Below are 13,478 nucleotides of genomic sequence, written 5' to 3'. Positions count from 1 at the left end.
GGAAGACTGGACCAGCTCTACACCCTCAGCAGGGTCCTGGAGGGTGCATGACAGTTCGCTCAGCAAGTCTACACGTTTTGTGGACTTGGAGTACTGTGGGTGGTACTCCAGGAGTATGGGGTACCAGCCAGGCCCTTTTATATAAGCTATTAGGTCTCTGTGCAACTGGTACCAGAGCTTGGTCTGCGTTGCCAGCAAAAAATCTGGCTTGTTTCCACTGAGAGTTGGACTCCACCAAGGCTGCCCTTTGTCACTGATTGTGTTCAGAACTTTTATGGACAGAATTTCTAATCGCAGCCAAGGTTTGAGGGAATCTGTTTTGGTGGCCTTTGGATTGTGTCACTGCTTTTTGCAGATGATGTGGTCCTATTGGCTTCATCAGATCKTGATCTTTTGCTGGAGCGGTTCATAGCTGTGTGCAAAGTATCCGAGATGAGGATCAGTGCCTTGGTCTTGAGARAGAAAAGGGTAAAGTGCCTCCTCTGGGTCAGTGAAATGGTCCTGCCCCAAGTGGAGGAGTTGTATCTCAAGGTCTTGTTCACGAATGAGGGAAGAATGGAGTGGGAGATTGATAGGCAGATTGGTGCTGCATCTGTAGTGATGCATGCGCTGTACGATCTGTCGTGGTGATGTGAGAGCTGAGTCAAAATGTGAAGCTTTTGATTTGCCAGTCATTTTGCATTCCTATCTTCATCTATGGTCACAAGCTCTGGTTAGAATTAACTAATAGTCAACGTCAACAAAGATTATAAAAATTAGTCAATGCGGCATTTAAATGTTGACGCATCATGTTATTTACCAACGTAAATTTTCATTTGTAACTACAACATAATGCTAGAACTGCTGGGAGCAGCATCGCTTCTATTGCTTGAAGTTGCATTGTTTACTACTGAAGAAGAGGTGAATGCTGGTCTGCAAACCACAGAAGAAGCTGCAGGCACACTAAAGAGTATGGCAGAACAGATAGACGAACATGTCAAACACGTAAAAAAAACATAAACTTTCTAAAGTTAGCTACATTTTAGCAAAAATCAACCAAAGAAAGTAAAATGCAGACATGGTCATTGGGTAAAAATGACTTCACGAGTCATTTGGACTCAAGAAAACAGGAGGGTTAAACATTTTGTCTTCAGAGAGTTGACACAAATATTAGCTTTATGCCCAACTGCAGGTGACATATGTAGCACAGTGAGTACATTTTTTATTTGAATTATTATATTCAATTCAACTCAGTTGACTGCACCTAAAAAGAACTGCATCCTTTTGCGCAACAAAATAGACATTATACATTTTTTAATAAAATACTCCAACATGTCTGAGGCCTTAAACAACTATGCTAGTTTCTGTTTTTGTCATTATGCATGTTTATTGCCAACATAACTCTTTACACCAAAAATAATTGTTTTAAATTACAATTAACTTTTATATTAACTTGTAATTTCACCACATGGAATACAACGTGTAGAATCATGTCAGTGAAGCTTTTCAACTGTTACAAAAACATTTAAAGCTTTCTTTCAGTTGTTCAGTTTCCCCTTTRACTGCTATACGACAAACAATTCTATCTTTGCTCATCTATTTCTTTAAATTTTCATTCAGTCATCCACCATAACTGCCCCTTCAAACCACTGAAAATGCTCTACAGAACAAGTAGAAGTCAAACACTATAAAAAGAAGTAATTAGAAAAGTTATTTTAACTACTTTCAAGTATTAAAGTCACATCAGTAGTTAATTTTTCTTCCCTCCTTACTAATATGAAAAGAGGAACAGTTATTGCTGTTTCAGCAGACAACAGAAAACAAACTATCAGTTACTAGGAACACAGTCAAGAAAGCGTTGATTGGTACTGACTGATCTGCGATCTGTTACAACACGGCTTCGACAGTAATCTCGTCTGGGTGTTTCCAATAAGTCCAGAAATGACCAGAACAAGCAGCAGCAGCAGCGAAATGCCGCTGGCTGGTGTCAAGCTAAGTGGGCATGTCGGGGCTGTGCTGTCCTGGCTGCTTGCCTGCTCTCTCAGCTGCTCAGTCAGTCCCCAGCGTCCTGGAGCCTAAATGGATCCAGTTGCTGCTGCTCAGCTTCAGTGGTGGGCTGATCTGGCTGACTAATGAACCTTTTTTTAACTAATAAGTGGGGAAACCCTCATGCTAAATCTCCACATCACCTGTTTTTGTCCCCACTCGTCTGCATCTTTACCAGTGTTTACACTCTTTGTTTTCTTTCTCTCTTCCCTGAAGCTTTTATCTTCCATTTGTCTCATCCACCTCTTCCTCTAATACTGGCCTCTATCTCCCTTCATCCTCTCATCTCAGCTCCTGACTGTGCACAGTCTTCACACTGTCTAAATATCTCACTTCACCTCCCTGACTGATAGTCTTTCACCAACAGTTTGCCATCTCTTTCCTGTTTCTCTATCCATCATCAGCTCTATTAAAAGCTCTTTGAACAACTGTTGTGCAACCAAAATATTTCATGGGGGCAGTTCAGATTCGAATGTTGTTGCAGGACCAGTGATCTGTCTGCAACCCCTTATGTGCAGACGGAGTGAGATAAGGATGTAGAGGTAAATTCATATGAGCTATCTTTATGTATTTTCTGTAAATAATTTGAATTGATCACACTTAAACATAGCAAGCAAAAGTAGGCACATATAGCGCCACTCTCCACAGCAGACCCCAAAAGGAAGTCATCAAAATTTTATGCTAACTTTAATAAAACAATTTCTAATTAATGCAGAAAAATGCTAATGCCTTTACTCTTATCTGTCTGAGTCATTCAGTGTTAACTCAGACAGACCCTGAATTTTGGTGCCCAGCATAAAAAGGGGCCAAATTTTATTGCTTTTTTTTTTACACATCTCTTCCAATGTGCACCACCCCCTCCAGAGATGCATTTTTGCTGAGCTCAGCAGCCAGGAAGAAACACACAAGTTGTCCAACTCACCAAGCCGTCACAGTTGCTGATGGCTGCGGTGGCTCCTGGGGTGTCAGTGATATCTCCCACAAACAGGCACTCATCATGCAGCGGCTCAGAGTACCGGATGTTGTCGCTGTCGTCATGCCACTCCATCTTGGCTCCGGGGGCCACCAGCCTGGCATTGTGGCGCAGGCGCAGGTGAAACTCCCGGCCYAAGACGGTGACGTTGTAGTAAAGCCTCTCCTGATGAGCTAGGTGCTCTCGATTCTCCTCGGCTCCTGTCGGACCTTCCCACTCGTTGTTGCCTTCTCCTACCTCCCTCCTCCGGCGCCTACGGGACTGCCCTCCTGCCACCCGGCCGGCTGAGACGGCATGTGATAGAAAGCGGCCCTCCGCYTCCACACTGATCGGCCTAACCAGTCCATACTCCCCCAGGACGTGCTGCAGGGAGTCTAAGGGGGGAAAGACAGTTGTGTTGGGTAATGGGAAGAAGGCAAGAGGAAACAAGGAGGGGGGATGATGAACAGTTGACAATTTTGAAAAATGGGAAAGAAAAAACAGAAAGAGGAAAGAAACATAAAAAGATGAAGGGAAGGACAGGTCATGTGGAAAATAATAAGAATAAGAGGCGAAAAGAAAATAGACAGAGGGTAATAGGTAGAATAGAAAAAAGGAAAATATTTTTAATGCTTTTTTATTCCTTATTACAATAAGTAAAAATTAAAGAACACATAAATTAAAAAAATCAAGTCACATTTGCACACACACAAAGCCCCATCCATGGTGCTCATTATGGAAAGCCCTCAGTGACAAATACACTACATTTTGTACAACTTTGACGCAAAAACAAAGCAATGGATATGCAAATTTTCTCTGTTTCTGTTGAACTGCACCTTTTGTTAGTTTCAGATGTGTTGCTTCCCTTTGACTGTTCAAAGCTAAACCAATTTAGAAAAAAGAGGGGGTGCCTCCCACTGGTTCAATGGACAGAGAAACTTCGGTTTCTATACTTCAATTTTTTTTCATATTTTAAAGCAGTAAACTCCCAAGTAAACAATATATAAAGCATAGATAAGTATAGAAGAAGAAATGTACGTTGTAATACCAGAAATTATATGTATGCTACAAAATAATAATAATAATAATAAATAAATAAAAATCACTAAAGCTTTGTTCAGTAAATAATGCCACATTTAGGTTATTGAAGGGAGGACATTCAAAGTTTCAGCTTGACCTTGATGAGTAAAATTTTGATGACAACAACAATAAATAACATGTAACATATAAATAGTACACGGTACTATTTATGTGTTGTTTATGCGACAAAGTCACATACCATAATCCAGACCAGTGTTTCCCAACTCTGATTTCAATTGATTGCCCATTAACAGGCTCGAATCAGGTGTGTTAAAGCAGGGAAACATCTAAAACAGTTAGGGCAGTGTGCCTTGAGGACCAGGGTTGGGAAAAACTAATCCAGACTGAATACATCCAATGTTTGCATTTTTTTTTTAGTTTTATTGTTTAAATGGCTATTTATGCATTGTTCGCCAGCCAATGTCACCCCAACAGTCACGTGTATTTTGGCACCGATGGCTTTCCATACCGGGCTGCGCGCGTTTAGGAAACGGCAGCCTCAGCAGCGAGCGCTGCGCTCCTGACACCTTCTGTGCCCTTCCAGCGCCAACAAGAAAAGCCGGAACAAGACTCAAGGCGCTAACTGCGGCTTTCTCACGCTGTTTTTCATCACTGTCAATCTGCAGGATCAAAGAAAAAAATATAAAATCTACAAACTCTAAATCAGCTGAAACAAAAGTAATTCAAGATGATTTTACGCACTCCCTTAAAATATGCTCCGCATTTTGCCATCGTCTGCCTTTTTTAAATCTTTTTTTATTAGCAAATATAAGCCACTTATTATTTTATGATTAAAATATTCCCACGTGACTGTGACGAACGCAGGTGCTCTCAGCGCCCCCCACTTCCTAACAAGGAAGACCCCAGTTTTATTGTGTCAGTGTCAACACAGATGGTCTTATTGGGCCACTTGTGTTTATCCCACTTTAAAGTCTTAATTCATAAAAGTTTGCAGACTGATAGGATCAAACGCGCTCTCTTATGGCAGCTCGAGACTTGGTAATAAGTGTGATCGATAGGCTGACATCCGACTCCCTGCGTCCTGTGACGGATCGATAGATGCGACAGCGGCCGAATCAGATAACGTTTGGCTTACTTCCTTGCAAAATCCGACAGAGTGTTCACCTCCATCTGAAAACACCCACTAAATCACTGCACTATGATAATAAAGATGTGAGGAGAGAGAATCACAACAGTGCTTGAAAGTGCAAAAAGAATAAAAAATAAAAAAGCAGCAGGACAGAAGTTATAAATGTGTGAATTCAGAAGAGGACATCCTGAGAAAAGCGTTAAAGAAGCAGATGAAGTGTCCTGCCGCTGCGATGAGCCGCACAGCTTTAAAGAGCGCCGCGCCGCTGCTGAGATGGTCAGATAACGGACAGCAGGACAACAAACACCGGCCACGCTCGGCCGGACTGTACTTACTAACGCTACTGGCGACGTAAAGGCCGCTGGTGTGCTGCAGGAAGGCCGGCAGAATAATTAGGACAGTAAATCCCGGCGAGAGACCCATGGCAGCTCCGAACTGCGCAGGTGAGAGAGTGGGACTCCGGGCTCCAGTGTGGTGAAGTTCCCCCCCAGCCTGGCGCGACCAGCCACGCCACGACAGCAACAGCACAGCAGCCCGCAACTAGACTGCCAAGTGCACCGGGAGAGACGGAGCTCTCCTACTCCTCCTCCTCCCCCTTTCTCTCTGTCTCTCTCCTCCTCTCTCTCTCTCACTAAACTCTTCCCTTTCTTTCCGCTCCCTCCTTCCCTCAACTCCTCTCTAGGCGTGCTCCCCACCCCCCTACACACAAACACACACAAACACACACACTTTCCTGTGGTGCTCCGACACCGTTCGCTCACTCACTCACTCGCACGCCGGCCACTGGGCTCCACTCCCCCCGTGTTTCTCTTCGATGTTTCACGGAGCGCTGGCCCACCTACAGACGAACACAGGCCCGCCGCTTCATCTCACCTCCAGCTAGAAGCCTGGAGCCTGAAAGTCTTTATTTATTTATTTATTTATTTATTTATTTATTTATTTATTTATTTATTTATTTATTTATTTATTTATTTATTTATTTATTTATTCAACTAGGGAGCGCTTTCCAGGACCTCCACTACCCGCTCTGGTCTCCACTCAGCCGGTTTCTGATCCGCTGCGAGCCCTTCGGAAACTTTGAATATTCCACTCGGTCCGGGCGGACGGGCAGGGTTTGGGTGAGCAGCAGCGCCCCTTGTGGCCGACTGAGGGAGAGCACCAGGTTTTGCAGGACCTAAGGGTTCAATTTACAGACGACAAAATAGCCCCTTTCTGGTTATTATTGCCCTTATTTAGAAAATAATGTACCTCTCTTGACCACAAATATAAAAATGTTAAACACTGATGTGCCCATCAAAAAGAAAAGAAGTAGGTCCTCTGGATGGGTTCTTTAATGAAAGAAAAAAAAACATAGAGGACCTACTTAATTAATTTTTTTTTACCTGAGTTACTGAGAAGCATCAAGACATTGATGTGCACAGTGATATAAACCACTTGTTTACCCCCCGCCCCCCAAAAAAAAGTTTTTAGAAAGTACTTTATTTTCTAATTATTTTGTTTAACAAACTAAAAGAAAGAAAGAAAGAAAGAAAGAAAGAAAGAAAGAAAGAAAGAAAGAAAGAAAGAAAGAAAGAAAGAAAGAAAGAAAGAAAGAAAGAAAGAAAGAAAGAAAGAAAGAAAGAAAGAAAGAAAGAAAGAAAGAAATGTAATGCCTATGTTGCTTCCTGCTTTTCATAACAAAATGTATGTGTTGAGGATTACTCTCAACCACATAAAGTTTTAACTCTATCAGTAAAACAGACTGAGTCAGATTATTAGTATCTGTGAAAATAAATGCAGCAGCACTTTGGACTACTTGTCTACAGCTCATTGTGAGAGGCTTGTAAAATGGTCAATACAGCAGTTCTAATGTGAATTATGTCTTCAAAGTCAACTTTTGATGCAAACATTTTACTTTTAAAATGTCTTTAAAAAATAAAAACTATTTATTTATTTATTTATTCATTCATTTATTCATTCATACAGGTAATCTCATTGAGGCAGCTCATCTCATTTACAAGAAATACATGTAAAACGAGCACACATAATGTTACACAAAATTACAAAATATTTTTGACATTAAAAAAGGACAACATTGAACAAATATATTTTATTTAGTTTTAAATTTTACAATTGTTTAACCAGGCAAATCCCACTGAGATCACAGGTCTCTTTTTCAATGGAAGCCTGGGCCTGTTTTTGTGGAGAAACCGGAGTACCCAGAGAAAACCTGCAAGCACAAGAAGAACATGCAAACTCCGCACAGAAAGAACCCAGGTCCGAACTGGGGGATCGAACCCAAGACCTTCTTGCTGTGAGGCATCAGCACTAACCACTGATCAACTGTGCTGTTTTAGTTCCAATCTAATCTAAACACAATAAGAAGCTTGAAACGACAAATTTCCATATAAAATATTCTAGTGGGAATAAACTGGACAGTTTCAGTTCTCACTGCTGTGAATTCCAGAAAGATGGAGCAGAATAAATTTGAACAAATTTGAAAGCCCGATGTACTTCAGTCCAAGGAATAAGATTGTGAAATAATCTGGAAAGTGGATATAAAAAATGGTGGTTCAGTGTATTTGTTTAAAAGAATGATAAAAGTTAGTTTGTTAAAGAAATATGAAATTGGATAATGTGTATTCATAAGAGTTGTTGTTCATGAAGGAGCTGAAGTTTTTGTTTTGTTTTGTTACTTGAACATTATTATTGTTTGAAATTATTTTTTTGAAAATAGGGACAAATATAAGATTTTTTTCTTCTTTCTGCTGCCGTTCATTTTATTTGTGATTTGTATTTTTTGTTGTATATTCAATTTGTTTTTGCTTTTAAATGAAATGAAAAAAAAAACATGAATAGCAGAAGGATTTTTTCCAAGTTCTGTGAAAAGTGGACACTGAAAAACAATAAGTCCTGGGAGCATAGATTATGACTGCTGTCTCTGAGTTATATAACTGATATGACTTTTATGTTTTGATACCTATATACCAAGGTTTTGTGTTTCTTTTTCATTGAATCTAAACTATTATGTGATAAACGTACACCTGTAAGTTAATGAAGCCTATATTTACATTCATTTTATGGATGGTCAGAAAGAACAAGCACAGGCCACCTGATGACTCTTTCTGTAGGGATGAGCTCATYTTTGTGCTTGTAGAGTATAGTGGTGGTTGGTTGTTACCTAAAGGCATAGTGCAGGAGATGTCACCTAAATAGTTATGCAAAGCTACGGGCAAATCAGAACAGAGAATTTGTGATTTAAAGTGGGTTAATCATGCTAGTGTCCTTGCCAATAGCTGGAAAAAAAAGGCTTTTAGTTTTTTTTAAGTCTGTCAGTATTTTATACAAAATATTAAAGGCGTGTTGTTAAGTTGCTGATAGAAACTCAATTTTTTGAGTGATTTCAGTTKCCTGACTCTGGAAAATTTTATGCATGCTAAATGCAGTGAAATGTTTGAGGAAAATGAGCTAAAATCTCCATTATCTCAGGAAAATTAATGTATTATTCTTGCAGCAGGTCAAGGGCTTCTCTCCTTGACCTGCTGTCTCCATGACCTGATCCTACAAATGTGGTTGAAAAAGGATGGATAGATTGGTGATAAAATACCTCTTTCTAATTACTCACAAGACCAGAAAACCTCTATATTTTTATATGTTTCTGTTTAAATGTAGCTTAAAAAAGGCTCGAGCACATCAGAGGTGTATCCATAACAGGTTCTGCTATTATGCAAAGTCAATATTTGCAATTACTGTCTTCATGGAAATGATTGTTTCATAACCTCTGTCTTTTCCTCATTGACATAAAATATAGTCCTAATATACATTATTCACCCACTATTTTCTTTCTGGGTCCCAGGGATCTGCCTCCTGGACTCTAAGAGGCAGGGCACTGGTTACACCCTGGACAGGTCCATCACAGGACCACATAGAGACAAATAAAACACAAGCCAATTAAACCAACATTCAGTTTTTAATGTAAGGGAGAAAACGAAAGTATCTGAAGAAAATCCAGGAAGAACATGCAAACTCCACACAATCAAGCCGGGAAGCTAAAGTGCAACTTTCTTGCTGTGAGGTGACAGCACTGACTACCCCACTGCCATACCCGATCCTGACATGTAAAGTGTAAACAGATTCACCTGCTGCCTGTAAGGCTCATTAGCATCATTTAAACTGTGGTAGCAAAGGCTGGAACGTAACAGATGTTCATTTAAATCTGCTGGGAAAATCTATGACCACAGCAGGTCTACACCTCTCCCATCCAAAATTCTGACTGAAAAAAGTGAAACATCTTTAAGAAAGTAGAGAGGTAGTCTAGTTGCTTTTTTTAATCTCTGATTATCATGTCCTGAACGGCCGAGTGTCTACACTGCTTGGATGCAATTAAACTATTTTAGTTCTTGCTCATGGGAGCAGAGCAAGATAAAACTGAGCTCATGTTAAAAAAATAGGATGACTGCCTGATATAATTTTTTTAGATAGCAGGGGAGAGGTCACAGCAAGAGGGTTGCACGTTCCCCTCACAGCCTTTCTAGGTGGAGTATATACTGTATGTTCTTCCTGAGTACAGATACTCTGATTTCCTCCCACTGACAAAACCCATGCATGTTACGGTAATTAGAAACTCTAAATTGTTCCTATCTGTGAGTGAGAATATGTATGGTTGTTTGTCTTGTTTGTCTGCGTGTCTCTGTGATGGACTTGTGACCTGTCCAGGGTGTACCCCTCCTCTCACACAGTGGCTGCTGGAGTAAGGAACCAGTCCTGGAACAGAAAAACAAGTAAAGAAAAAAGATAAATGGGTAGTTCTTGCTGCCAAGAATTATAATCTGGATATTTTTATGTTCTTGTCTTCTGAAGGGAGTCACTAAATAAACTCTACAGATGAGTGAAACTCCAGAAATGTTACAGTGAGCTGTGAAAAWTTTTTTTCTAACATTTTCTGCTACTTTTATTGCCACTACCACTATGTTATTAAATATTGGTAAGTAAGTAGGGGAGACAGGGGCACAGTTGCAACACTTTTTTCATTTGACTCTGTTACTCAGAGTTGGTTTGAATTAGACAAACCAAATTTTAATACAACAAACTTACGTCTGTTAATAATTAAAACCATTTATATATGATTAAAGCATGTACATTCTTCACAATTTGCATTTGAAAATGAAAAGTCAGATGTTGCAACTGACCCTGTGGCCGGGGACAGTTGCAACATTGTTTGGGGATGGTTGCAACATCTTATTAATACAATATATTTCACTGTAAATAAAAGTTTAATTATTTTTATATTTATATTATTGCTTAATTCATAAAAACTAAGTTAGAATGATTTTACAGTGTTATTTATTTATTCTTTCTGATCAAATGACGAATATWGATCTGACTTAATGAGGAGACTTTACTCACTGATGTCAAAGACTCACATCGATATAAAATACAGTTGGCTTTCAGTGACAAGGTTAACAGAACAATTTGTGAGGCAATTAAATTTTGTTTTGCCTAWTGTCACTGTACGCCTACATTATGCAAAATTTACTTTGAAAGAAACTGGGATTTTAAAACCATTGTTGAAAACAACAACTGCAGAAAATACATCTTAAACACTTATAAGTTTTAAACTATTAAACTGTCATGAATACTCAATACCTTTTTAAGTGTAAACTTAACATCAACATATTAATATCATCTTTATGTGCTCTGTTTTTATATGCATTTATTATTTGGGGACAGTTGCAACAGTTGTTGCAACTGTCCCCTCCCTGTCAGCCATGATAAAACCTCATGTGTTAGCTAAATAAGCTGATCTTGATACATAACCATATTAGTTAAAAGTCAACATATCACTTGTTTAAACCATATAAGTTTGAGCTGGATCACATAAACAGTGACAACAGTATAACAAAAATAAAGCTGGGCAAAAAAATACTTTGGTACCTCAAAAACAGTTTTTTTCCCCCAAATAAATCCCAGAGCAGTTTTTGAATCTGCTTACTTTTTCTTTGCAAGGTGAGGCATCTAACTGAGCATGTACAATGTGAGTGTCATCACTCTAGCTTGTTTCTGTTTGGAGAAAAATGACGTGTTGCAACCGTCCCTGCTACTGTCCRCGGTCTCCCCTGCTATCTAAAAAAATTATATCAGGCAGTCATCCTATTTTTTTAACATGAGCTCAGTTTTATCTTGCTGAAATACTCTTAATGCTCACATGGTTTCTGAAGGTGTTTTGCAGGTATAGTTTCCAAACAACTTGGTGATCTAAACTCACACTGTCAGTTAATGTTTCCGATTTTTCCATGTCTTCATGTAAGCCCAGCTACACTTGACTAAACTGAGGTTAGGCTTTTGTGTGTGGACCAGATGATCACTTCCAAGACTTTATGTGCTTTTGAACATCGGAGATGCTTTATAATGGTTCTGGCTTTAAGTGTCTTTTTTTTCTGCTGCAGAACAAATTTGGTGCCAATCAGACACCTCTTTGATGACACTGCTTGATGGACAAGTATCTGCTTATATCCCCAAGACCATCTGCAGATGTGCAGCCCCAAACTTGAAAAGAACATCTACCATGGTTCACTGCTGCAGGCGCTCGTTTTTGAATAGCTCAAAACAAATGGCAACCATAAGTTAAAGCTGCTTTCTTTTCCTTTTTGACTGATCAGTTCAGAACTCCTGCTCTCCTTTTTCTACACCCTGTTTTTATTAAAGGTTTGGTGTTTTATCAAAACTTCCCCTATGGATGGCGTCAAACAGGTTTCTGATGGATCTAAGCTGATGACATCATAATCATTACAGACTGTTCCCAGAAGGTGCATTGATGGTAACTAAAAAAGTGGATGTTGCATAAAGAAACCACTTTTAGAGTCTGAAAGGCAAACAATATCTAAAATTAGTATTACATTTATCAACWGCTCAAACTCACTGCAATGTTTATATATTTTCTTTTAATTTTTTTGTGTTTTTGTATTTCTGTGTTAGCTTTTGTGTTTCCGTTGGCTGATATTATATAAATTTTTATTGCTGTTTTTAACACTTTACTTGAATTAATTGCAGCACTTTGGTAATTTATGTTTTTAATGTGATTTGAAAAAAATTAGTAACACTGAACAAAAAAATCAGTGAGTGTGTCACCAACAACAAGCAGTAATCACATGCAAAAAAATACTTCAACTTTCTGAATTGCCTGACACATTTTGCTCTACACATTTTCAGGCAAAAATGAACTTCTTTTGGTTAGGTTGTATATAAGTTTATTTATTTATTGCTGACTTTGGTTCTCAACACACTGACATTTAAAACAGCACAAAAAGCAGAGGTATGAAAAGTATTCACATTCATTACTCAAGTAGAAGTATATATAGGCTTTAAATACTTTTTTAGAAATAGAAGTAGCTTTTTACTTAAAGGCACAGTGTGTATGATTTTGTTAAGTCTTTTAGCCGAAATTGAGATAATCACTAATGACAATAATAAAAACATGTCTAATCATTGCAGACAAAGACCTTTTATTATTTTTACCTTATAAAAAGCTGTTTATATCTCCATGGTCGTGGGTCGCCACTACAGGCAGCCGCCATCTTGCACCGCCATCTTGTCTACGAAGGCTCATGAAGGACAAACTGTGGTGGCGGCGTCAAAAACGGTTTTAGTTGTAATACTATAAATGTAATATTTGTTGTCTGTCATTGTAGCTGGGATAATTTTACTTATTAAAGCTCATAATCTTACCACTTGAAACATCACTAGCCCTGAAGCTGCTGGTAGACATAARGGTTGGAATTATCAAAGGTTTTTGACACCTGAGAGACACCGTAGAAACTCCTTTGCGTTTGGAAGTGGGGGGTGGGGGTGGGGGGAGGACCAGGGAGGATGATTCAACCAATCAACCACTAGATGTCGCTGAAAACAACAAATGGTAAATGGTACTGAACTTATAGAGCGCTTTTCAAGTCCCTCCGGACCCCAAAGCGCTTTACACTAACAGACATGCACCCATTCACACTCACATTCACACACTGATGATGGCAAATTACACTGTAGCCACAGCTGCCCTGGGGTACACTGACAGAGGTGGGGCTGCCATACATCGGTGCCACCGGACCCTCTGACCAAGGCAAGGTGGGTGAAGTGTCTTGCCCAAGGACACAACGACTGAGACGGCTGGACGGGGGATTGAACCAGTGACCTTCTGGTTCCAGGACGACTCACCTAACCACTCCGCCACAGCCGCCCAAATACTACACACTGTGCCTTTAAGTAAAAGTGTAAAAGTACTGGGTTTTAAAACTACTCAAAATATAAAAGTGAAATTAATGGTTTTAAAAAGAACATTAAGAACAAAAGCTCAGACATTAT

General features: G+C 39.4%; 1 protein-coding gene across 1 annotated transcript in view; it reads right to left on the bottom strand.

Annotated features, from left to right (window-relative positions):
- LOC106517507 (A disintegrin and metalloproteinase with thrombospondin motifs 2) overlaps window positions 1–5,761 on the bottom strand; it is a gene marked incomplete in the record, with an annotated part of 187,071 nt that extends 181,310 nt beyond the window's left edge. Inside the window, 2 exon segments of the mRNA XM_014008391.1 lie at window positions 2,948–3,372; window positions 5,483–5,761. Of these exon segments, the coding sequence (XP_013863845.1) occupies window positions 2,948–3,372; window positions 5,483–5,570 (513 nt within the window).
- Window positions 5,762–13,478: the final 7,717 nt, after the last annotated feature.

Source organism: Austrofundulus limnaeus, unplaced genomic scaffold (genome assembly GCF_001266775.1).
Source record: "Austrofundulus limnaeus strain Quisiro unplaced genomic scaffold, Austrofundulus_limnaeus-1.0 Scaffold1, whole genome shotgun sequence".
Lineage (NCBI taxonomy): Eukaryota > Metazoa > Chordata > Actinopteri > Cyprinodontiformes > Rivulidae > Austrofundulus > Austrofundulus limnaeus.
The sequence above is the reverse complement of the archived record's forward strand: the minus strand, read 5'-3'. Positions and strand labels throughout refer to the sequence as shown.